The sequence below is a fragment of the Lepisma saccharinum genome, chromosome 1 (assembly GCF_977018435.1).
Source record: "Lepisma saccharinum chromosome 1, izLepSacc3.1, whole genome shotgun sequence".
NCBI classification, from domain to species: domain Eukaryota; kingdom Metazoa; phylum Arthropoda; class Insecta; order Zygentoma; family Lepismatidae; genus Lepisma; species Lepisma saccharinum.
In genome coordinates this window covers 9,759,234-9,786,212 of record NC_139229.1, presented here as the reverse complement: position 1 = coordinate 9,786,212, position 26,979 = coordinate 9,759,234, and the positions used below count along the sequence as shown (strand labels likewise).

Below are 26,979 nucleotides of genomic sequence, written 5' to 3'. Positions count from 1 at the left end.
TATTTACTTTTTCTTGACTACCATGACTTCCTTGACTGGCAGACACCATGAATAATTTTGTTATCTATACCCCTGCTTTACAATCAAATTGTATTGAATATTGAATCAGAATGGGCAAGACCTTGTTCCATCAGTATAAACCCTAAGGCAAGAAATTCTGCTCAGGCATTGAACAGTGACGTTATCAGAAAGTGGTCCCAAAACTTTGTTCATTAAGTGCTTCCGTTTTCCTGTTTGTTTAATAGCAGGACAAACTTTTGGGAGGGGGGGCAATGACTCATTTCCGCGTTCACCAACTCCGATTATTTCGAAGTTCAGATGAACGAGATCGCCCGACCCTGTGGCCGAGTGGTTAGCACATCGCGCTGCGACGCCAAGGGTCCCGGGTTCGAATCCCGGTCGGGCTTGGTTGTTTGTGAATGTCCATTCATCAATTTCATCATTTCATCACTCATCCCCATCTTCGCAAATTAGCCAAGAGGCACAAAACGCGAAGTAAAATAAACTAAATCAAAATAAATCAAGATGAACGAGATCAATTTTAATCCACAATAAATGAACTTGGTTTAAGGATTTGCATTGCACCAACGATCAGGAGGTTCCGTTCAACTGATCCGAGATTAATTTGTAAGGCTATACCTGATTGGTTGGCTAACACAAATCACAACCAAGAACTCCATAGAGTAATGTGATGTGGTAAAGTATCAACATGTAGGAGAAGAAGATAATTCGGGCTGCAAACTTCTCTGAATTTGAGAGATGTACTAATCAACCTTGTCAATATGTACAAGGATGTAGTGGAGTGTAAAGAAATAATGATATTAAAAAAGAACTGACGGCACAACACAAAAGGAGGAGAAAGCATGGAACCTTCTTCTACGGGACTTTAATGCCTTACGAAATACATTCGATTTTGAGAGAACAGTGTACGCTGAACCTCGCCCGCAATAAAGATATATTATTATTATTATTTCTATTATTACTGTACTGTGGTAACTATTTGAATTTTTCATTTCTTAATTCTTATATATTTATATTGTCGTGTCGTGTAAATAGCCAGTAACATGTATTTTCGTAAATTTATACAATCATATTTCCAACACCATGTAGCAATATCGTAAACATTGCTGTGTTCTAATTTACCTTGCGCGTAATATATGACATTTATATATGTTTTGTGTTCTGGGATAGAAAGTACAGTATTTATAAATATTACAACTTTGCACCACAGAACCACAAATTATTATTATTATTTTAACAGTTTTTAGTTTACATAGTTCTCGAATTATTAGTATTGTACATCCAACATCTCTAGCGTTTGCACGCCCTCGATATCACTTTCCGCTCTTTTTATATTAAAAAACAACTGCCTGCAGTCGAAGCGTCAGTATCGTGAACCAGGATCAGACACCAAAACGGTCGCGAATGGCCGATCAGAAGGTAAACAAGTGTTGAAACGTCTTCGTGCAATGGAATTTTCCAGTGATCCTTTCCCGATCCGAGTTTAAAATTTGATCTTCGTTCGTGCACACGGACATCAATGACTGAAGCAAAATAAATTTCACTATTGAGTTTGGAAGCGTAGTCCATAGACTTGTAACTAGCATGATTTCTTTCTGTTACCTATTTTCCTAATTAATATTTTGTGACGCTCAAAATGTAGAACTTTTATGATATTTTTCAAATTCCTCCCGGACGCCGGACATAAGGCTAAAATGTAGGACATGTCCGGGAAAAACCGGACGTCTGGTAACCCTACGTGTGGCAAGACACACCACTTGAGTTTTAAACCCCCAAAGACTGGATCAACATGGCTTATTGGAAAGGGTATACTTGTCTCTGCACTACTGAAGATATGCGATGAGAGGTTACGCTCGAGACTATACAAAGAGTCTGACTTGCGACTCGTCTCGACACGGTCTTCCCAAGGCGTCCTCTTATCTCTCTTCGTAATCCTCGTACTCGCTCCTCGATTGACTGACTTAGAACTGACCACTGACCCCTCTCCTTCCAGACATTTATTCCAATCGAATTTACTCAGTAATGCCGACTCAGTTATCTGTAGACTCTTACTTGATTGCGATCGTTTACACCTGTTTGCAACGACGGCGATCAAGGAAGCTCGGCAATGTCTAACAAGACATTCCTTAGATGGTTCTAGCAATTTCCTGATTTGGAAAGTGATGGCTAAATGTCTGGGATTTTAGAGTTCGTTGTACGTTACATTTAAAAGATTCTACAGATCGTTACGATGCCCCTCTCCGGAAAATAATTCCTTTGAATTCGTCTTTATATGTGATCCAATCTTATAGGGGTATCGTTCATTACCAAAACATAAAATCCTACAGATCGTTACGCATTATTGAACAACGAAACATTACCTTTTCTTCAGTCTATCTAATGAGGATCAAAAGTTTAATAGAAAAATAACTGCTTAGATATAAGCCAGTAACTAAGAGTCTGTGAATCCGATGCTTGAGGGGAAGCACAGGGGAGAAGGACGTGAACTTTTGAGATTTTTTTCTTCTAGTAGAGGTCTAACAACTGACCAAAATCCATCTTTTACGGAATCATTCCCAACGTTCGTCGTTTTCAACTTAATTTTTTTTTTTGGCTAACACAGAAGTTTTCACAACACTCCCACATCTCGTCCCCATGAACGCGGCTAAAAATATGAAAACAGTAACGTATAAATTAGCAATTACAGCACAAAATAAAGGCTATTATCAAGAGGAATATCATCTGTCCCTGAACAGTACGTATGTATATCCTCTAGCGCGACACAAATGAAAAGTCTCATTATAGCTCAGTTCATTGCTGATGCAGGACAAATTTCAAATTCATTTTTCTCTCTTATATAAAAAAAAAACCTTCATAAAACTTTATTAGTATGAAGAGGAAGGATGGTAGTTAAAAATATTCAAAAATGAGAAAAATCGATGAGGGGATGTTTTGAGCTGTTCAAACTTGAAATTTGAACATTTGAACAGTGTGTTCAAATTTTACAAAGTTTCAACATTTTATCATCTCATAACATGCAAACGTTTTTCCCCTTTACAACGAGCTCAAGAACGCTTCTGTATCTTCGTTCGTTCCCGAGATATACTTAATTGAAAAGAGCATGATGCTCAAAACTGACATTTTGAACAACCCTCATATAATTTGTAATAATCATATTTCAGCAAAATCCTTTCACAGGTTTTGGAGCAAAGCAAAGCTGTGTCCGAAATATCATCAACATCGTGACTATGAGGGTCAACTCCTGCCTGATTTGACATGGAATGAATGACCCGACCCATATTTATATATATAATGTAATTAAATGTCTCAAATTATTTTATAATATATACAATATATTATATCGACTGTCTTTCATTCAAAATGTATAATTGCAAATAGATGAACAATGATGTGCATAAGGGAGGAGGGATAAAAAATAAGATATATTAAGATGATATAGTTTCATGTATAAAATTCACATATAAATGCTATTACGTGTTTTATTAATATATCTATGTACTTCGTGGTTGCTAACGAAAGACGATGAGAAATGGAGAAGAAGTAACAAGTCGGTCCAATTTCTGTGTTCTGGGGATTGCTGGGTTTAGTGTCCTTAGAGGTGAGGCTCTTTGTTGTCCGTTCTTTTTGTATGTTCTCGATATTATTCCAGTCATGTATATTCGAATCTCAAACTAATTGTTTATATTTGTTGTTAAAACAAAAACTCTTCCCCCCTTGGAAGAATTTTTGTGGGGGGAGGGGGGAATTTCAAGACAAGATCGTTGGTGGGAGGAATTCCCCCGTCCCCCCGGGATTCCGCACCTTGGTTTGGAACATTTATGTTACATATTATGCTGTTCATTAAATCACATTTTTGTAATCTGTAATTTTAAGGCAGTATATTGTTTGAAATAAAATATGCCAAACCATTTCAAAGGTAGAATTACAAGTATTGTCAACTGACCCCGAACATATCGTCAACTCACTCCACATACAGGTTGAATTGACAATTGTCACTCTTCAAAAAAAAAAAAAAAAAAATAACAAAATAAAAAAGCAATAATTTTACAAGTTTTTTGGAGCATGGTGAATTAAAAATTTGTAGTGGTTGAGGAAAATACAAATATTGCTCGTAGGATTTCATCAATAGTATATCTTAATTTTTAAAAGCTGCAAAAATTTAAACATAAAATCATGGTCAAGTACGATTTGATGTTGCTCTTAAAGTAGGGTGACCATAATATTTTGACCCAAAGGTCACTTTACTCCCTCCTGAAAAATTGGTTAGGCCTAATTAGCTATAAAATTATTGTCATTAACGTATTATTATTATTATTTATAGTAACCGCTGTAGCTCAGTCGGTGGTCGGCCTCCGTGGAGGAGTGGTTAGCATAGTGGTCCCGGGTTCGAATCCCGGCTAGGACTTGGATGTTTGTGTTGTCCGTAAATTTAGAAAACCGAGAATATAGAGAAAAACTGATATGTACGAATGTTGAGAAAATGTGTGTGAATGACGGGGGATACCACCGAATAGGGGAATTTCTTTATTTTATATATAAAAAAGTCGGTATGGCGTCTGACTACCATGCGAGAGGCCCGGGTTCGATCCCCGGCTGAGAGAACCGGGACTTTTTCCACCTGTTTATGCGGCTCCGGCGCTCGCCCAGTGTTGTATAAAGTGGATACCTGGAGGAAACTCTGGGAGGTAAATGCGGCCAGGGGCGTGGTGCTGATCATATCACTCCAAGCTTCGGCCGAGATACGCCTTCATGGCGTGGTGCAAAGCACAGGGGAGCACTTTACCTTTTTTATTATTTATTATAGTATGGATCACATAAATGATACATCATGAACAATATCTATATAAAATATGATCTCTCGTTGTCAAGAGCTATTAATTTTTATAATCTCGGTATGACTACTATGCCAGAAGTATTTTGCAGAAGGACCAATCTTCTTGAGAACAACTTTATTCTTTACTAACCGTTAATAAAGCTCCCCGAAAAAGTTGCATCACATATTAATATCTAACACAAAACGCGGGATTTGACATTTGAATTTCCGCCAAGACACAGAAAGTCATTCTTTTTAAGAATCTCTCAAATTTAGACTTGGTTTTCAAGCTAATTCCTAGACTTTTAAAAAACGGGACAAATAGTGTTTCTTGTATAATATCGACGGGACAACTGGGACACGCCTATGAAACGGGACTCTCCCGGTCAAAACGAGACGAATGGTCACCCTATCTTAAAGAAACGATTTTATTTCGAGCAAAGTGAAACAAAAATTATTTGAATTTCACGCTATTCAGTTCATTTTCATTTCTTGTGCGGCAAGGCCGAGTAAAGATTGTTGCAGTCAAGAAATGATTGTTGCGCGGGTGCATGGAATTCGCCGCCCCCCGTTTGTACTTCAGTTATGAGCTATTATTTTTTTCTTTTTGCTCAGGCCAATCGGGACTAGACCTACAGTTTAAAGTGGGATCCGAACCACTTGTAGCTCCACCGAGTATCGAACCCGGAACCCCTTGATTACAAGGCGACGACGCTACCACTGAGCCATCGGGGAGGCCCACACACTGTACTCGTTATTTCAAAAGTGGTAATGAAAATTTCCACAAGCGAAGTTGAAATATTTTTTAAAAAAAGTTTTTTGAGAACTGAATTTGAAAATTCAGGCGCCAGTTGAAAATGCCTACATTTTACATTCCCAATTTCGCCTTCAAATAAACACTCAAAGAATCTGTTAATTGCATAGGAAAGGCAACCTTACTTTCGAGTAAAAGATTCCGAAGAACTTTGCGGTGGCGGAAACGCATCACCCATCCCATCTCTTCACCCCACCCCTAACAGCGGTGCTTGGAAGGGAACCAGCGAAAAAGGAAGCCCTTGCCATTGGTAACAGCCTTGATGGGATACAAGAGATCTGACCAATAAGGACGCTTGAAACCCACGTGACTGTCACCGAAAGAGCTCTCCCCCCAATTTGTGCTGGAAACAGCAAAAGAAGACGGCCGCGCCATCTACTGGCCACCGATGGAAATGCAATTTCAAAGCGCAGCGAGGTTTAAATGTGGGGTAATCCTCTACTCCTTAACTCCTCTATGCTTATATTCCTTCAATATTAAAAATGGGAAATGAAATTGTAATATAAACCATTTGGGTGTCATAATGACATACTACAAATTATTTTTTAAAGTAGTTAGTTCTTTTCAAGGAAAAATCAAGAATTTTTCGGTGCAAGAAAATAGTCTTCTATATCTCCCTTTTACTAATTACAATGTCATATTTGCATATTTTTCTAACCTTGTCTGCTTATTTTCAATCAATACGCTAGGAACTGAAAGAAGCTTGTAAGGTAAGTTTATAGACGATGGAAAATGCATGATAAGTAACCAGTCAAATTATTTCAACTTAACATATGTTCATTTACCTAAGTAACAGTAAAGTACTTGGTACAGTGGGATCCATGAGTATTACCCTGCAAATTGTCCATCACCATGTTCGTGCATTTTATTTGACCCAATAAGAGCTTCAAAAATTAAAAGTAAACTCAAAACAAGCTGCAGGCAACTTCTGCACCAGCATACATAAAAATCTATCGCTTAGAAACACATAGGATGCAAGATAAAAATTAATAAAAATAGTCGTGGACAATTTGCACAGTAATACTCATGGATGCCACTGTACATATAATCTTTGGAGACAATAGTAGTAATAGTAAAATCAGTGATATCAAGTTTTGCTAGATTGTATTAGGGTGTCCCATAAATAATGTCGGATTTGGCAAGACTTTTTATGTAAACAATTTTTAGAATAATATAAATTGCTAACATTGTAAAGTATATACTCTTCTGTTTTATGTTTAGCAGGATAGATATAGTTATACCTACTTGCGCAAATTTTCAGATAAATAGAAGTGGGTGAAAGTTTCTTTTCTTCACTTACACAAGCATTTTTTTCTACAAGAAATATGATATTACTTATGGGACAATTGCAATGCTGAATTAAAAATCAGATAGGCTATGTTTTTACCACATTATGTTGCAACTAAATACTCCATCTATTGTGGATATAAGTTTGGAAAAATGTTATTTTTTTATATTTGTCTATGACAGCATGTTTCAGAAAGGAATTTTGATAAGATAATAATAAATCATTTTGAAAAGTTTTCCATGTCATGAGAAGTTTCATTTGAAATATATGCAATGGACTGAAGAAAATTTAATATTCAGTCTGTTTGACAATTATAATAAGGGAAAAAAACAGGAGTTTGTAAGAAATTAGTGATGCAACAAAGCAGGATTACAAAATTTGAAGTACCACTCTGCTGAACACCAATGCTGATATGTAATCAATTCTGATATAGAATACAGAGCAGTTAGCATCACAAAAGTAAATATACTGTAAACTGTTTGTACATGTCTGATAAATATCCTTAGATATTTTACACTGTTAACGAAGCTTCAAAAACACAGTTGTTACTTTTTCTCTTTAATAAGAACAGTAGAACATTAAAATTGCCCAAATTATATCAATATGTTATCTGTGATCAGAATTTTGAAAGTAAAAATTTATATATTTGAACTTCACTGATTTCAGGTTCTGATATGCCACTTTTGACTGATATTTATACATTGAAAATTGTCACATCTCTAAAGCAAATTAAAGCTCGGCTGTACCTTGGCTGAAGCCAGAGTAAACATTTTAGAAATTTTCTCTTTAAAAAAACTGCTATGATATTCTAAATTCTGGAAGATTGCATCTGCTTAGAATTCGTTCTAGAGCATCCACATGAATCTGTGTGGTTTGCTTTCTTTTGCTGTTGTCTAGATATTCACAAGCTTACTAAACCATTTCATATTTCTAGACAACAGCAACAGCAAACACACTAAGATTTATGTGAATGCTCTGGACGGAATTCTAAGCAGATGTAATTTTTCCAAATTTGGAATATCATAGCAGTTTGTCGAAAGAGCTGGAAATTAAAAATGTCTTTACTGGCATCAAACAAAGTTCCAGCCAAGCCTTAAACTACTTCTGGAGGGTAGATAGTATCTATGATTTTTTAAAAAGTAATTATCCAAATAAAAATTCTACCAGAATACAGGGTTGAATTATGAAATAATATAGCAGTTTCACCAATTTCTTTATTGTAACAAAGGGATATGAAAACAAATGTTACATTGAATGAAAGAAGAACTGTCCAAGTTTGTGCAACTTACATTACAAGTGTTCAATGTGCGATCCCTTGGTGACACAGCATCCAGTCAGAAGTCCATTTCCTGTCACACTTGTATCAGCATGTCTGATATGATGGACTGAATGGTTGAAACAATCCGGTTTCTCAATTCAGGCAGTTTGGTCAGTAGTGGTGACACGTAAACGTGGTCTTTCGCAAATCCCCAAAGGAAGAAATCACATGGGGTCTGGTCGGGAGAACGTGGCAGCCATGGTATGTAAGCAGAATGCTTTCTGGTGGGGAGTTGCAATTTCTCGATAATGGTGTCACCCGTGGCAGTCAGGGAGAGTACAAACACTTGTTTTCATACCCCGTTGCTACGAGAAATAAAAAAAAAAATGTTGAAACTTACATTTTTTATGTACACCCTGTACATAAGGGTGCCAGATATTTTCTTGAACGTGTTGAAGATTTGTAAACTAATTAGATCTATTTCATTACAGTCATTCGAGAAGGTACTGGTTCAAAATATACAGTTCGGTCTATCTCCAAGCCTTACAGAGGCCATTCGTTCAATTCCAAGATGGCGTCTAATACAGGCATCCTTCCCACATGTCATGCACTGTGCAGCAACGCTTCTTCAAAACAGGTAAGTTGTCTTCCTTTTTATGGCTTTTCATTATTGCAATTGCTCTATAACTGTAAAGGAACCATTTTATTAAAAATATATATTTTGTTTGGTAGGGCTGAGTTGATACCACTTTGAACTGGTAATGATACTCATACCAATGCCAGAAAATTGTAAGAATTAAAAGCTGGTGAAAATATTGATTAATATGAGAAGTACTTCACTGCAATTATATACATCAATTTTTCCAACAGTTTTGTTTTAAAATATTCAAGAATTACTTGAGAATATTAACGTACATATTATGTAGTTGCAAAATCCAGTTTTCGCATGAAACAGGTGCAAAAATACATCAGTATCCACTTAGTCCTAGTTTTAGCAATACAGCAGTTGCATTTTTTTTTCTTTTACAATTTTTATGCTCTTTATGTTGGAATTTCATATTTTTATTATAATATGATTTTTTGCATCTTGTATAGTTTATAAATAAACTGATTATTTTAGAAGTTGGAATTTTCAGAATTGGTGACAAGTGGTGTGGCCCATTATATCCTATTTCATGTAATTTTCTAAATTCATGTGATGTTTCATGAAATTGGTATTCAAATATTCAATAATGGAACTGATACCGGTGATATTGATATTGGGATGTATCGCTTCGAGTTTTTTCACTGTTACCAATCAATACTTTATGGTGTTTGGATATTTTGAACAGTTCGTAAAAATACAATGTGACACTTGGAAATTCTGCAAAATTCAAATTTTCATCTATTTTGTACTAATATTTTTTTATCAAAAATTAAGAATTGATATACTAATTTTAACCACAGCTATTTTAATTTTCCAATGTTACTCTTTGAATATTTTAAAGCAAAATTCACATAAACTGATGAATATATTTGCAGTGGATTGCTCATTATTTTGAATAATTGCCGATTGTTGCAATTTTCAAGCATCAGTTCTTACATCGGTGAAACTCAAGAAGAGTATTAGCACCAGAAGGTTCAAATTCATTGTGACTCACCCCAAGTATATTTTAATACTATTTTCAGTGAAGTATTCAATTCAAATATCTTATCTATAATTTGTTGCTGTTGAAAACCCATGTTCGTGGTGGAATGGTTAGCACAGCACACTACGATGCCATGGGGTCCCAGGTTCGGATCCCGGGCAGGCATGGGTGTTCTTTATGGGTGTCCCTTCATCAATTTCATCATATCATCACTCATCCTCATCTTCGCAATTATGAACTCAATCTAGCCAAAAGTGGCAGAAAAGTTAAGCAAAATAAGTCCATGTTTTTCTTCTTACATACACTTTTTTTTTCTGATTTTCACAGGAGAGATCCAAACTTACAAAATTTGGGTGCTGCCGAAACAAAATTGCTCTACACCTTACACTGGATTATTTTAGATGCAGCAGAAGAATGTGCAGATGCAGACTTCGAGAGGGGAAACTACCACACATCACCTTTTTACTATTTGTTTTCTGTCCCTGCAATATCAGTAAGTTGTTTTCATTGTGGTATTTCTTATTTTTAATATTGCTCAATTCAAAGCTAAACTGTGTGCCTCGTCGAGGCAAAATTGTTGTATTCATGTACATGGTGTTAGTGAATATATTTGATGATTAATACGAGGGTAAATCAAAAAGTAAAGGCAATTTTCACATAACATCTTTATTTCCTCGCAAGAAGAAGAACTGCACATATCACTTTTCCACATATACCCCCTGCACGGGAATGCACTTTTGGTATTGTGCAATCAGCTTCTGTATCCAGTCCACGAAGAAGGTTTTTGGTTGCTCACGAATCTACGTCTGCACCACCTGCTGGACCTCGTTATTGGGTGTCCACTTTGACTTTCAGTTACACTTATGCGTCCCGCTTTAAAGTGGTCCACCCACTCATACACCTTTCGTTGAGTCATGGTGCTTGCTCCATACTGCGCTAACAGCTGACGGTGGATGTCTGCCCGTTTGACTCCCTACTACCACAGAAAGCACACTACGGCACGCTGTTCCTCGATGGTGCATTCGTGGAGTGGTGCGTCTATATGTGTGACATTTTTGCTCTGCGACACTCGACTGAATGGGGCAGTGATGGATACTCCTACTTCCACGTCACTCCAACTATACACGTGGTGATATCAGACACACCCAGTCTTCGTGTATTCCTGTGGAAACACAAAATTACCTTTAGTTTTTGATTTACCCCCGTACATATATACATGAAAAATATATTTTATATCTGCAGGAAAAAGTAACATGAAAAATAAGACTTCTTTAGAATGGGATGAACTTTGAAACATCTCACATTGATAACAGAATGTGCAGATTTTTAATGTCTATTAGGATGGAATTTTTTATTTTGTGTAAATCTGTAAGATTTCTAAATAAGATCTGGTATTGTATTCACCATAATAACATGAAAATATAATTTTATATACCAAATTAGATTCTGAAATTCAGTCTGTTTTAATACTGAAAATTTAATTTCTTACTTACCATAAATACGAGGGCTGCTCCAAAGGTTTCTGCAATCAAAGACAAGTGAAATTCTGGGAATGGTTTTATTGTTTTTCAAAGTAATCGCCCTTAAGATCGATACACTTTTGCATACGCTCAAACCAATTTTGAAAGCAGTTTTTCCACTCTGAAGCTGATACGTCAGAATCCGATGTTCGGAATGCAACAGCTGCTTCAGGCGACACAAATCGCTCACCACACATCTTATTTTTCATGTGTGGGAACAAAAAGAAGTCATTAGGTGATAAGTCAGGTGAGTATGGACAATGAGTCATTAATTCGACATTTTTACTGGACAAAAAATCAATCACCAAATTTGACTTGCCTTGGTTGAATTTTTTTGAGCATTTCTTTACACCAATTGACACGAGCCTGTTTTTGAGCTTCAGCCAAGTTGTGTGGCGTCCAATGGCTTAAAAGTTTCCGTACATTCAGATCACCATGCAAAATCGTATGTATTGCTTTCATATCAATGTTCAAGGATGCCTGAATCTCATGGTATGTCACATGACAATCTCTCTCAATCATTTCCCGTACAACATCAACATTACTGGCAACGACAGATGTGGATGGACGACCTTCACGAATTTCATCACTGAGAAATGTGCGACCATGCTGAAGTTCAGAAAACCAATTGCACACAGTCCTATTGGATGGTGCTTCATCCCCAAAAACCAAATAAAATCGCTCGATGCATTGTTTCAGTTCATGATAAAAGTTGTGCGAATTACTCACAATTATAATAAAAATATATTAACTTATGTTTTGTGAGTATCTATGTTGCTTCTTCGACGTTTCGGGATGCAACTGCTCCCTTCTTCAGGCTGTTCACTTTTAGGTTATACACAATTCATAACCGCGTCGACCTCTTATTAGGTATAGGATATGGGATTGGTTAAGTGTGTGTGGTTAAAAACATTAAAAACCTAACACCCATAACTGGTGCACGTCATATTACCACACTGTTTTCCTGATTAAAAACTGCTCCTTGAAACATTAAAACTTTAAAACTAAATAGCCACAGCCCGCATGTTCTGCATTTGCAATACTCCTATTAGGTATAGGATATGGGATTGGTTAAGTGTGTGTGGTTAAAAACATTAAAAACCTAACACCCATAACTGGTGTATCTCATATTACCACGCTGTTTTCCTGATTAAAAACTGCTCCTTGAAACGTTAAAACTTTAAAACTAAATAGCCACGGCTCGCGTGTTCTGCATTTGCAATACTCCTGTAACCAATCCCATATCCTATACCTAATAAAAGGTCGACACGGTTATGAATTGTGTATAACCTAAAAGTGAACAGCCTGAAGAAGGGAGCAGTTGCATCCCGAAACGTCGTAGAAGCAACATAGATAGTCGCAAAACGTAAGTTATTAATATATTTTTATTGTTTCAGTGTTCGACTACATTTGAAATCATAAAAAAATCATTGCCCGAAAATGTTCCCGAGAAATTTCCATTTCTCACACGAAACTACTTCTTCAAACTGCCGTGAAAAATAAACGAATAGGCTTATACAATCAATCAAAGATAATTTAAACACAAAAAGGGTCTATTCTTCTGATTTTTATAATAGCAGAACACTAGCGCCACTGTTGGTGGTAGTTTGCAGAGACTTTTCCAGCAACCCTCGTACATGTCTCTAGATGCCACTTATCATTTTTGACGTGATAGACTGTGTGAAAAAATTGTACAATTTAGAGTTAGTGATTGTTTTGACTAATATTGTCACTTCCAGCTTATTGATGAGTTTGTCCATCATTTCAATCATCTGATATTTCAGTTAGTAGTCTTTCATTCAGCCAAACAAGTCTGTCACTTTGTTCTTGACCTCCATGGTACATGGTGCTATGATGCCAAGTGTCCCAGGTTGGAATCACGAAATAGACATGGGTGTTCTTTGCGAGTGTCCCTACATCAGTTTCATTACATCACTTGTCTTCATCACCATGATTAGCCAAAAGTGGCAGAAATGTGATGTTAAGTAACAAAAATCAAGAACAAAATTGAATCAAATCTGTCACTTTGATGTGGATAAGAACTTAAAATCAAAATTCATAAATGGGCCTTCTCCATCTCCTTGATCTTATTATAATTCTCTCAATGTTACATAACATATTTTAAAGTGTAAAAACGTTAGGGAAATATGAAATTTTGGCCAATACCGACAAAGTTCCGATATAAAATTTGCCGATACTGATATCCGATATTCTACTGATCCAATATAAAACTACAAATGGTCCTTGAAGAACCTGAATAGTTCGTTGATCTCCTTAATAAATGTTTGTTTCCAGGTGACTGCAGTGTGAGAGAAGTTGCATATTTAGACATTTTCTTTTCTAAGAAGTAGGGCACGGAGGTTATCCATAAAAATTATAAAAAAATACCAGAATTTTGCACTAAATTATAAGTTATTTATAGATATATATTGGAATGGTAAAATAATCGGTAATTTACCGATACACCGATATGCCTATATCAGCCGATACCAATGAGAGCACCATTAATTTGTCCCATCCCTAAAAAACGTAATATTGTTCCAGTGATTTTTCTTTTCGAAGAATCGTAACATATATCTTCCATTTCAGCTTTTCGTGTACCTATTTGCTCCACTTTGCAACCGTCTTAAAGAGTCTGATTTCCAAACATTCCGGCTTGAAAATGGCTTGAAGGTATGGCAGGGGATGTGGGACTATCGTCATCCAGACACTTCGTGTTTCACCGCACATTGCAAGCCGAAACCAAGGACCCTGTGGAGTAAGCTGTCAAGATATCCGCATGCTCAATTTGGGGATGTCTTCCTTGGGCGTAAGTATGTTAAATAGGGGATGCAAGGGTTGGCTTTTCTAGTTTTAGTGTTCTGTTACTGGTGAGCGGCAGCACTGTACACTGATCATTGTTTGTTTTTCCAAGCTTAGATTGTGAGGTAAGTGTTGATGTGGAAGATGTTGATGCAGGTATAAAGTTGCTGTTAGGCAGAGTCAGCCCCAGGAAGATGCAACTTGGGCACTAGCTTGAGGTCCCTTGCTTCAGGGGGCCCCGCACCATATAAAAATAATGGTTTGCGTGTGATTTGTTAAAAGTTTATAGGACACTATTGATTTGATTTTTTTTTATTTTGGCTTCATGAATTGTTTAAACAAACTAAATAATATCCAATATCAGCATTATTACTGAAATCCATCGGCATCGGGAGGGGGGTCGAATGGGTCGGTGGACCCCCTTGGAAATTGACATCGTTCAATTAAAGATACAAGAAAGCTGAAAGCTTGTTACTTTTATTGTTAAGAACAGTCATTTAGTTAGTATTCGAACAGAATAATCAAAGTAAAAATGCATTGGATCGAAAACATTGAGTGAAAAATACTAATTACAGTTGTAGGTGAAAGGTCACAGAACAAACTTTATGAAAAAAAAAACCTAACATTTAAAGGCTTTTCTTGAACGTGACGTGCAAAAGTTAATATCAAAATGCATTTCAGATACTAACTGCATAAGATGCAAAATAAAAAATGGAAAATAGTTGTGCTGGTATTCACTCGTTTGGTGGATCGAGTCTCCACATTTATATAATAATAATAATAATTATTATTAGCGGCCCCGGCACCCACCCAGTGTCAAATAACATTGGTACCTGGGGAAAACCCTGGGGGGTAAAGGCAGTCAGGGGCGTGATCACCCTGACTCATGACCCGATCAAGAAAGTGTGGGACGTTACCCCCACACCCCTATACACCTTCATGGCATGGTGCTATGCACAGGGGAGCACTTTATTTTTTTTTTACTTTTATTATTTTTATAAATTTTGTTTTTATTAGTTTATAATATTTATTATTGTATAATAACATTTACAACTGTGATAATAATAATCATTTTTATTTTTTCTGCTATTCATCTTTTAAGTTTGCCCAACCCCCCCCCCCCCCTGCAAAAATTTCTGGTGATGCCCATGTGGAAATCATATTCTAAACGAAGTGCTACATAAAAATAGTGTTCAAATATTTCAATAAAAAATAGTTAACCTGCATGATTTGTTTAATTATAAAATCAAATCATGAAGTTAAAATATAATTTTGTATGAAACAGTGTCACTACATTGCAAAAGAGAATTGTGACAGAGAATGTTATTGGATATGTTTAAACTACAGCTACGTAGTGCGCATCATAATAGTAAACCATTAAAATTAACGTACGAGAGAGAGAGTTGGGAAAAAAAAGGTTCTCTAGTCTCCCATCTGTTCATAGTTTTATTCTGGTTAAAGAACATGACATGAGCAGAAAGAGGCAGCATTACACTATTTTCCCACATAGTCCACAGGGACATTCAGGCACTTTTTATGCTGCTTCACAAGTTTCAAGAAATCCTGTTTGTAAAACTGCATGTCCAGTTTGAAGTTGCGTACGGAGGCTTCCACTTCTGCTGTTGCGATGAAACGCTTTCCTCTCGGTGCCTTCTTCAGAACAGGGAAAAAGTGGATGTTGTCTAGTGGCTGTGGATGGTAGCCTGGGTCTCGCAATCACCCTTCACACTTTCCCAGCCATCTTGAAATTTCTGACACCATTTGCTTTGCGGGCATTCCACGAAAAGTCATCCTACTCCATGCAAATAAAAATAAAAAGAAAGAATAAATAAGGAAATTATTATTGTTTTTAATTGCATTAAGGTTTAGATGTTTGTGAATGCATATAATTTGCACATTTCACCAATAAAAGTTACTTGCCTCTGCAGCCTATATGCTTCACAGACAAATTAAGTCAAAATTTGCTACATTTTAAAAGTCTCTCGCATAATGCACTTTTGTTATGCCTATGCTATCATACTAAAGTTATTTTTATTTGTTATCAGACACCATAAAGTACTTCATAATTCTATGAAATCAGCTCATTATGAATATTTTCTTCCAATCTCATGTCTAGAATGTTAAATTTTGCATGTAAAATGTCACACACGTAACACTGAAATGACATTACGTGAGGCCCATACACTTCTACCAGCCGGTTATGAATTTCTGTACCAAAAGTCCCACTTGCCCATTCGTAGCGAACAACAACTTGCACTTCATCCTTTGTCCATGATTGCAAGACACTCTGTTTTCCATTCCGGCCAGGCAAACACTTCTTAATTATTCCTGTCGTCAGCACAGCAGTACGTTGGTGCCCTCTACAAGGAAAAGGAGGTTGTGCATCAGAAAACAAAAGAAGGATGATGCCCGTATAACCAGAACATATTACCAACCCAAAATCTCCACACTTTCTTGAAAGGCATGTATGGGAAACTTTTTTTTCCAACTCTCCCTCGTATCTGTACACCTAGATTAAGAACATATTTCAACAGTCCCCGAAACACAAACACTATGTTTCTCACACCAGTAACTGAGGGAGAAGTCGAGAAGGTAATTATAAATTTAAAAAATAAGTATTCATCAGGGCCAGATGAATTTTGAAGTTCTCTACTAAAAAAATGTGGGAATAGTATTTTACAACCACTAGTAAGTATTTGCAACACATCTTTAGAAACAGGTATTTTTCCTAGTGAGTACAAAATAGCAAAAGTGAGACCATTATTCAAGAAAGGCAGCAAAGAAGAATGTTCAAACTATAGGCCAATTTCTCTTTTATCGGTCTTCTCTAAAGTAATAGAGAAAATTATGTTAAATAGATTAGTAACTTTCTTAGAAAAATACGACATTTTATCCAAACATCAATTTGGATACCAAAAAAGTAAGTCAATATCAGAAGCTATTTTTGAATTTACAAATAACATTCTAAAATCGAGAGACAAAAAAATGCATGTGCATGGATTATTTTTAGATTTTACCAAAGCATTTGATTTGGTTCAGCATGGCATTTTACTAGATAAAATGGACCATTATGGAATCAGAGGTTTAGCAAAAAAATGGTTCAAGTCTTATTTAAAAGACAGATGTCAGTATGTAGATATTAACAAAATCAAATCAGACCAATTGTTCCTCAATACAGGTGTACCGCAAGGCTCAATTCTAGGACCAGTTTTATTTTTACTCTACATAAATGATCTTCCAGAAACCTTATCAGAGTCTCAAACAATACTTTTTGCAGATGATACTAATATCATAGTAAAAAGCCTGGAATATGAGCAACATCAAAAGAATTCAATTTCAACAACAACACAACTAAACACCTGGCTAAACAACAACAAGCTTTCCCTGAATGTTAATAAAACAATTCTAATAAATTTTAATCCAGCAAAACAAATAAAAAACTTAAATGTAATTATTAACAATGAAGTCGTCAAAGAATGCAATGCAATAAAATTCTTAGGAGTATGGATAGACTCAAACCTGTCTTGGGACATGCAAATTACTAATTTAACTCAAAAGTTAAGCAGGCTCTGCTACATGATGAGAGTTTTGAGAAATGTTTTAACTTTGAATGATTTAAGGACAGTATATTTTGGACAGATTCAACCTGTACTTACATATGGTATCTCTTTCTGGGGCAGCTCACCCAAAATGCAGAAAATTTTTATTTGGCAAAAACGCATATTAAAAATTATGAAGAATGTATCCCTCTCAAACCCAACAAAACAAATTTTCAATGAATTTCAAATATTACCTCTTCCATGTTTGTACATATTAGAAACATTGTACTTTATTCATACAAATTCTAAAATCTTCTAAAAAAATCTGGACATACACAAGTACAGCACTCGTATGCATAACTCCCTCCATCTTTCTACTGTCCGCACATCCAAAACACATAGTGGTCTAGGATTTCAAGGAGTAAAACTCTATAACAAGCTGCCAGAGGAATTCAAGAATCATAATCCAACCAAATTTAAAATAACAGTAAAAAGCTTGCTTATGAAGTATTTGTTTTATAGCACAGAGGAGTACTTAAATCATATTTTTCATTAATAGACATAACCTTTGATTTTCTTCCATTTTTATGTTCACTAATAGCCATAACCTTTGATTTTTCTTCTATTTTTTAAGTTATTCTATACTCTTTTATACTTTTTTATATGCATAAGTATGTGTTAATTCCTTTGTACTCAAAATCATACATGTAATTAACCTATCCCATATCATAGTGCTATTTGTACTTATAAGATCAAGTGGACGGAAATAAATCATATCATATCATATCAGACTGTCTCGTGACTGTTAAACTAATGTAGTAGCAGTGTCATATTGTTTAATTGATTGAAATGAAAATTTTGTACATTTTGGGGGAGGGGACCAACATACATTCGAGGGTATGTGTTAATTCCTTTGTACTCAAAATTATACATGTAATTTTATGTAATTTTATTTTATTTTTATTTTATACTATACTCTTTATACTTTTAATATGCTTAAGTATGTGTTAATTCCTTTGTACTCAAAATTACACATGTAATTGACCTATCTCATATCATAGTGCTATTTGTACTCATATGATCAAGTGGATGGAAATAAATCTTATCTTATCTTATCTATGTTATGGAAAGCTTAATGCTTTGGAGAAAATGAATGCATGTTACGTATTTAAGAACATACCATTGATGCAAATTGGAAATGAGCCAGAAACAAATAGAATCCTACTGTATTTATCATAATATAACTAATAAATTTAAGTTTTGTATTTATCATATTGTTTTACATCCAAAGACAAGAGCCATATTGTTACATTTTGATAATTCACCTGATAGATTGTAATTCGTTTAAAACTCCTTCCGTTGTCACTAATCTTTCAAATTGTACTTTAAATGTCCTTTTTCACTGTCTACAGGAAAATCGTCCAGTGAAGAAGGCTGTTTGGGTACAGAATCTCCTCCTAGCCAATCAGCAAGCATTAATCTGTCGGAGACTGTTGGAGGGAAGGCCTTTGATGAGGAGGTAAGAGCTTAGTGTCCAATTGAAGTTTGGCAGAGTGGTTATCAAAAGCATGCGGTGATTCCAGGGATCTTGGGTTCAAATCTCAACCTGGACATGGGTGTCTTTCGTGAGTGTCCCTTCATCATATCATCACTCATCCTCATCTTTGTGATAGCCAAACGTGGCGGAAATGCGAAGTAAAATAAACTAAATCAATCAATCAATCCAATTGAATTTTGGGGGGTAAAGGCGGCCAGGGGCATGGTGCTGTTCACATCAGACTCACCTTTGACTGTGGTCAAGAAAGTGTGGTCCCCTAACTCCACACCCCCTATATATCTTCGTGGCATGGTGCAAAGCACAGGGGAGCACTTTACTTTTTTACTTTGTAAGTTTTGTAGAATTCCATCTGTCTGTCTTAACACAGAACTAAAATGAAATTTAAAAATTGAATTTAATTTTCTCCACATTTTGATCCACCTCATGGTTCTGTACAAATGCATAATTGATATACAGGTTGACCATAGTGTTTCCAACATTACAAAGGTGTATTACAAAGAAACATACTAAATTCAAATTGATACTTTCTACATCAGGATCAGTATCAGCATAACTCTATATTTTAAAGGCAAACATTCCTTGAAGATTCTGTTTTGTACATCTTTATCAATGTACATATCTCAGATATTGCCTAGGGTATTGTTTATATATATATATATATATATATATATATATATATATTTAAAACTTTACTTTTTACAACCATCATACACACATTTTTTTATTTATTTTTTACTATTTAAATAAAAATATAGTAACAAAATGGCTTAATTGGGCATTTATTTACATGCTATTTGTAGAAATATTGTACAGGTAAATTGATCATCAATTTTTACTTATACACTTATTTATTGGCTGATACCTATAGTAGTCTGTCCCATTCCTTCAAATGGACCAAGGCCTCAAAGATGGTATAGTTTTAACATCGTTGCTTCGTAATCAAAGGGGGTTTGATACCTGGTGGAGGTGTAAGTGGTTCATATCCCACTTTAAACTGCAGGTCCAGTCCTGATTAGCTTTCCTGTGCATAAAGTGTACTTAAAACCAAAACTCAAAGAACTTAAAGAACACTACAAAAAGTATGTAAATATTCTCAGGAAGGTAATAAACAATGCGAAGAAATTAGCCATTGCAGATAAAATAAGCAAATCTGAAAACAAATCAGAAAAACTATGGGAAATTGTTAATGATGAAACTGGTACGAAAAAAAAATGCGAATGAAAAAATAGAAATAATGTCTGATGGAGAAAAAAGAAGCAATCCCCTTGATGTAGCACAAATTTTTAATAAATATTTTGTGAACATTCCCAATACTGTAAATAAAAAGGCAGCAATCTCTACACCTATATTAAGAACATATTTAAGCAGTCCCAGAAATGCAAACACTATGTTTCTCACCCCAGTAACTGAAGGAGAAGTCGAGAAAGTAATTATAAATTTAAAAAAATAAGTATTCATCAGGGCCAGATGAGTTTTCAAGTTTCCTACTCAAAAAATGTGCAAATATTATATTACAACCACTAGTAAGTATTTGCAACACAATTTTAGAAACAAATATTTTTCCTATTGAGTATAGGGGCATCTCCCATGGCGCAGTGGTAGCGTCATTACCTTGTAATCAAGGGGTCCCGGGTTCAATACCCGGTGGAGGCACAAGTGGTTCGGATCCCACTTTAAACTGTAGGTCCAGTCCCGATTAGCCTTACTGTGCATAAAGTGGACTTAAAACACCAACTCAAACCAAACCTATTGAGTATAAAATTGCAAAAGTGAGACCATTAGTCAAGAAAGGCAACAAAAAGGAATGCTCAAACTATAGGCCAATCTCTCTTTTGGCAGTTTTTCTCTCAAGTAATAGAGAAAATTATGCTAAATGGATTAGTAACTTTCTTAGAAAAATACAAAATTTTATCCAAACATCAATTTGGATACCAAAAAAGTAAATCAATATCAGAAGCTATTTTCGAATTTACAAATAAAATAATAAAATCGACAGACAAAAAAATGCATGTGTATGGATTATTTTTAGATTTTACCAAAGCATTTGATTTGGTACAGCATGACATTCTACTAGATAAAATGGACCATTATGGAATCAGGGGTTTAGCAAAAAAAAATGGTTCACTTCTTATTTAAAAGACAGATGTCAGTATGTAGATAGTAACAAAATCAAATCAGATCAATTGTTCCTCAAAACAGGTGTACCGCAAGGTTCAAGTGTAGGACCAGGTTTTTTTTTACTTTACATAAATGATCTTCCAGAAACTTTATCAGAGTCTCAAACAATACTTTTTGCAGATGATACAAACATCATAGTAAGAAGCCTTGAAGATGAGGAATTTCAAGAGAATTCCATTTTGACAATGACACAACTAAACAACAACAAGCTTTCCCTGAATGTTCATAAAACAGTTTAATCCAATAAAACAAACAAAAAAACCTAAAATGTAATTATTAACAATGAAGTTGTCAAAGAAAGCAATGCAATAAAATTCTTAGAGTATGGATAGACACAAACCTGTCATGGGACATGCAAATTACTATTTTAACTCAAAAGTTAAGCAGGCTCTGCTACATGATGAGAATCCTGAGAAATGTTTTATCTTTAAATGATTTAAGGACAGTATATTTTGGACAGGCTCAACCTGTACTTACATATGGTATCTCTTTCTGGGGCAGTTCACCCAAAATGCAGAAAAATTTTATTTGGCAAAAACGGATATTAAAAATTATGAAAAAATGTATCCCCCTCAAGCCCAACGAAACATATTTTCAATGAATTTCAAATATTACCTCTTCCATGTTTGTACATATTAGAAACATTGTACTTTATTCATACAAATTCTGAAATCTTCTAAAAAAATCTGGACATACACAAATACAGCACTCGTAAGCATAACTCACTCCACCTTTCTACTGTCCGCACATCCAAAACACATAATGGTCTAGGATTTCAAAGTGTAAAACTTGATAACAAACTGCCAGAGGAATTCAAGAATCATAATCCAACTAGTAAAGAGCTTGCTAATGAAGTATTTGTTTTATAGCACACAGGAGTACTTAGATCATATTTTTCATTAATAGATATAACTATTGATTTTTCTTCTCATTAATAGACATAACCTTTGATCTTTCTTCTATTTTTATTTTTTATGTTATTTTATACTCTTTTATACTTTTTAATATGCTTAAGTATGTGTTCATTCCTTTGTACTCAAAATTATACATGTAATTGACCTATCCCTAGAGGCACACATTTTTGGTAAATAAAAAACCACAATTTCGGTACAAAAACAGTCTATTTCGGGTTCAATAGCGGTAAATAAAATAAAATTTCGCTGTGAATGTAATCCCAAATTTGATTTAAAAACTGCACTATTACACAAAATAAACATATCCCTTCTAATAGTACATTAAATCATTACAAGAATATTAAGTTTATTCCTGTATAAAGGGGTCCACTTTTGCTTCTCAAACATTTACAGCAGAATTAATCAATTTTCCGTGAATGGCATAACTCACAGGATACTTCAGACTTCAGAAAGTGTCGTGTCGGTATATAAAGGGTAATTTTCGTGTTTAAGAGTCTATTTCGCATTTTGCAGTTCATTTCGCATCATTTCGTGACAAAACAGGGTAGGAAAATGCAACTCACATCATTCAGAAACATGAAAAATTAACATTAAAATGTGTTATTTCACGTTTTGTGTTTTCGTCAAAAACTAAATATGCATGCCTCTACCTATCCCATATCATAGTGATATTTGTACTCATATGATCAAGTGGATGGAAATTAATCTACAGGGTGAGTATAAAGTATTTCCCTGATTACAAACTTTTATTGCTAAAGAACTATTCTAGCTACAGATATGCGGTTTGTTGGAAATTGTAGCTTAACTCATGATGTTTGTTATCAGTACACTTCAGTACACTTCGACATGTGCTCCCTTTGTTGCCCTTAGATTGTCTAGGCGATACTCAATTTCTCTCCATGTATTTGCCAACATCTCTTCCGTGACCGTCTCCATAGCATCCCGTATTCATGTCTGAACAGTTTGCATATTAGGAACTGGTGAACTAAACACTGTGTCCTTAATGTAACCCTCCCCCCCCAAAAAGTGAAGAGGGGTTATGTCCGGTGAACGGGGTGGCCATGATATGGGACTGTCTCTGCCGATCCATCTGTCTGGAGAGGTGTCATGCAAGAACTGGCAAACAGTTAACTCCCAGTGTGGCGGTGCACCATCTTGTTGAAACACAACCCATGGTTGAAATTCCTGTAACTGAGGCGCAACGTAAAGTTTCAACATGTCCAGGTAAACTGTTGATGTAATGGTAGGCTCAATGAAAAAGAACTCTCCAATAATGTTGTTGTGCATTAAGTCACACCAGACATTCACTTTTGGGCTGTCCCTTATGTGCTGTAATATGACATGTGGGTTCTCCAACCTCCATATCCAGACATTATGTCTGGTTACTTTCGCAGATATGTGGAATGTCACTTAATCTGGAAATTACGCTACCTGAAACACAAGAGATGAAGAAATCAGACAAGAGAATTAGAATCAGACAAAACAAAGAAATGAAAAGAAAAAAACTTGGATGTATTGCACTACTTATTGCCATAGGTTTTGTTTGCCTATCTACTGTGGAAGTTGAGGTATAAATTTTCATAATCAGGGAAAGACTTTATTCTCACCCTGTATATCTATATGAAATCAAATCCTTTGAATGGATCAATAAGAATTGTTGCCAATTCCTCATAAAATATTGATACAAAAGTTATTTATGTCAATAACTGTTATTCTACCGATCTGGTACACAATTGCAAATTTTCCAATAAGAACATGAGTTGTTTATTCTCCTCTTAATTAATATATGTAAGCAGTTGATTTTATTGTGTTTTGCCTTAGAAAAAACAAAACTACATATTTATACATTGATTGATTGAGTTGGTGTTTTAATCCACTTTATGCACAGTAAGGCTAATCGGGACTGGACCTACAGTTTAAAGTGGGATCCTAACCACTATTTGCCTCCACCAGGTATCAAACCTGGGACCCCTTGATTACAAGGCGACTACATATTTATACATGTACTACTAAACTTATAAGCTATTACAGAAACAGCAGATCGGTCCAGCATAATTTTTAATACTCCTGTTTGTTAAGTGTAACACTACTTACTGTCATTACAGAGCAACTGGTTATCATCTCCGAAAGACATAACATTTCCGGAAACTATTCCTGAGGAGAGTTCCAGCACAGAAGAAGAACATGTGGTAAGAATGGATTTATAACTTATTTGTTATTATAATTCCATTACAGTAACTGAGTTCTTAATTCATTATTCATTGCATTTTAATTGAATGAAACTTTGGTTCTATCAAATTATTTGAGATGTGAGGGGTGATTTTTTTAGGACAACAGGCCCCTGGTCCCTGGAACCACAGCCTTTGGAGCCTTAGCTATTTGCCGAGGTAAACAGATTGTGGATGAATTTTACTCCTATCCCCACAATGTTTATTAATAATCAAAATATTTGTTCCTGTCTGACTTAATTTATTTCACTTTTGCTAAGGGGCCAAGACGAAGATGGCGGGATAACGTTGAGATGAACCTAAAAGAGATCGGTAGGGATGGAAAAGAGTATATAGATCTTGCTCAAGATAGACAGATGGAAGGCCTGTATTGCTGCAGCCATGAACCTTCGGGTTTAAGAAGGCTAGAGAGTTAGTTAGTTTGCTAAGTGGCTTTGGATTCCATGTTAACCCCTTAAGTGTGGATTGCATATGTGTACGCCATCCACAAGGTGCTGTTGCAGTGCAGAAAGCGTATATACAGTGTGTTTAAAAAAGAATGACCCAATTTCAAATAATTATATTTAATAATGAAAATGTATTACAGGTACCCAACAAATTACAAAGTATTAAGTAAGCCACCGAGTTTTACTTACCGTATTATAAATGCCAGATGTGCCCTCCACCTTCTACACTGATAACATCAAGATGAGAGCTGAATTCATTCCAAACGCGTCTGAGAGTATCTTCTTCCAAAGAATTTACTGCAGCTGTGATTCTGTCCTTGAGCTCATCCAAGTCAAGGGCTAATGGTGGAACATAAACACTTTGTTTGACGTATCCCAGCAAGAAAAAGTAATGCCTTTGCTGAATTGGAGAACATAGAATGCCTTCAGTTGCATAGACACAATTTGTGAATGACTAAGGTTAGCGTCTATTTGGGCACTACTAGTGGTATTTAGTGGCAGTCATTTAAAACTCTAGGCCATGGTGGTTCAAGTAGTGCAAGTTTCATTCACTGGCGGTACGTGGTTGCATGGATATAAGGTTTCAAAATCAGGTCATTCTTTTTGAAACACACTGTATACGCTTTGGATTTGCTTTCACTAGATTCAACTGCAGGTGGGGTGTATACATGCCCAGACATTGAGAACATAACAATCATGTTATGTGAGATTATGCTAGTTGTAGTGAATTCAAAAACGGTAGCAGAAGAGAAAGAAGACGAAAGAGAATGTAAGTTGGATGTAAGAAACGTGGTCTGCTGTGTGGTGTAGTTCATGCATATTAGAAAATATGGCTCAAAAACCAAATGCGTGTGATGCAAACATTGAGTTGCACTTGTTTGAAGTTTTAAGTCCACTTGATGCGCATAATGGATAATCGGGACTGGACGTATGGTTTGAAGTGGCATCCAAACCACTGTGCCTCCACCAGGTATTGAATCCAGATCCCTTTCATTACAAGGCGATGATGTTACCACTACTCCATAGGGAGCCAAGTTGCACTTGTTGTTCACCTCTGAATCAGAAAAAGAAGGGAGTGATGAAAAAGAATTTTGCTAAGAAACTTCCATCAGTTGACAAAGAGGTGCAAGTAGATGCAGTCTTGAGAAGCTCAGTTTTTTGTTGTTTTTTTCAGTAATCAATCAATCATTCAGATATTTGTTTCCACTAATTAGAAGAGTAACATTCCAGCCTGAACTCTATCCAAAAATGAAATGTGTTTTTGTCTCTTCAGTATTTCAATCATTGTTTGATTGCCCAAATGAAGGAAGCTAAGCATATCTACAGAGTGGTCACAAAGTGAATGTACAATTGTTATGGTTGAATGCTTGATATGGACACATACCTGATACTTTAAGAGTCCGGAGCATCAGTGTGGGAGACCGTCAAATAAAGCAAATGAACCATTGTTACAAAATTGTACTCTAGTCATTTATCTTTGATAAGGTTGAATTCATTATCGTAGCCATTACTGCATTATGTCCATTATTCTAATGCTCTTGAATTTGCTTCTGATTCTTTCTAAAACTCATTCTGATGATTGTCGTGGTTTATCCGTTTCAGGTGATATTTCGTCTTGGATCTTTACCTGAATCTGATCCCTTGAAGGAAGCTGCTGTATTCACAGTATGTTTATTTACAATTTAACAAAAGTACATTTGTGTTGTTCTTTACTAATTTATTATTAATAGAAGTTTTAAGTAAACACACATTAATTTGAATTTCAAACTTTGTTTCATGAAAATGATCCATTTTTAATAAAATTTCTTCTTCTCATTATTGTTGTTATTATTATTATTATTATTATTATTATACTAATATACAGGGAACGGACTTATATGTAGTAAAAATGAGTTATTTTCACCAAAATATGGAGTTAAATATGGACTTTAAATTATGAAAAATTGCCTTTTTAGAAATGTAGGACAGTGCT

General features: G+C 35.4%; 1 protein-coding gene across 2 annotated transcripts in view; it reads left to right on the top strand.

The window, feature by feature from the left end:
- The window catches only part of unc80 (unc80, NALCN channel complex subunit), a 310,307-nt gene that overhangs the window by 97,377 nt on the left and 185,951 nt on the right, over nucleotides 1–26,979 (top strand). For both annotated transcript variants that reach the window (XM_083128968.1, XM_083128960.1), the window contains exons 5-11: nucleotides 6,338–6,358; nucleotides 8,686–8,831; nucleotides 10,150–10,315; nucleotides 13,932–14,151; nucleotides 19,096–19,202; nucleotides 24,439–24,522; nucleotides 26,610–26,672. In XM_083128968.1, coding sequence (XP_082985094.1) covers nucleotides 6,338–6,358; nucleotides 8,686–8,831; nucleotides 10,150–10,315; nucleotides 13,932–14,151; nucleotides 19,096–19,202; nucleotides 24,439–24,522; nucleotides 26,610–26,672 — 807 coding nt within the window. The remainder of the gene's footprint in view (nucleotides 1–6,337; nucleotides 6,359–8,685; nucleotides 8,832–10,149; nucleotides 10,316–13,931; nucleotides 14,152–19,095; nucleotides 19,203–24,438; nucleotides 24,523–26,609; nucleotides 26,673–26,979) is intronic.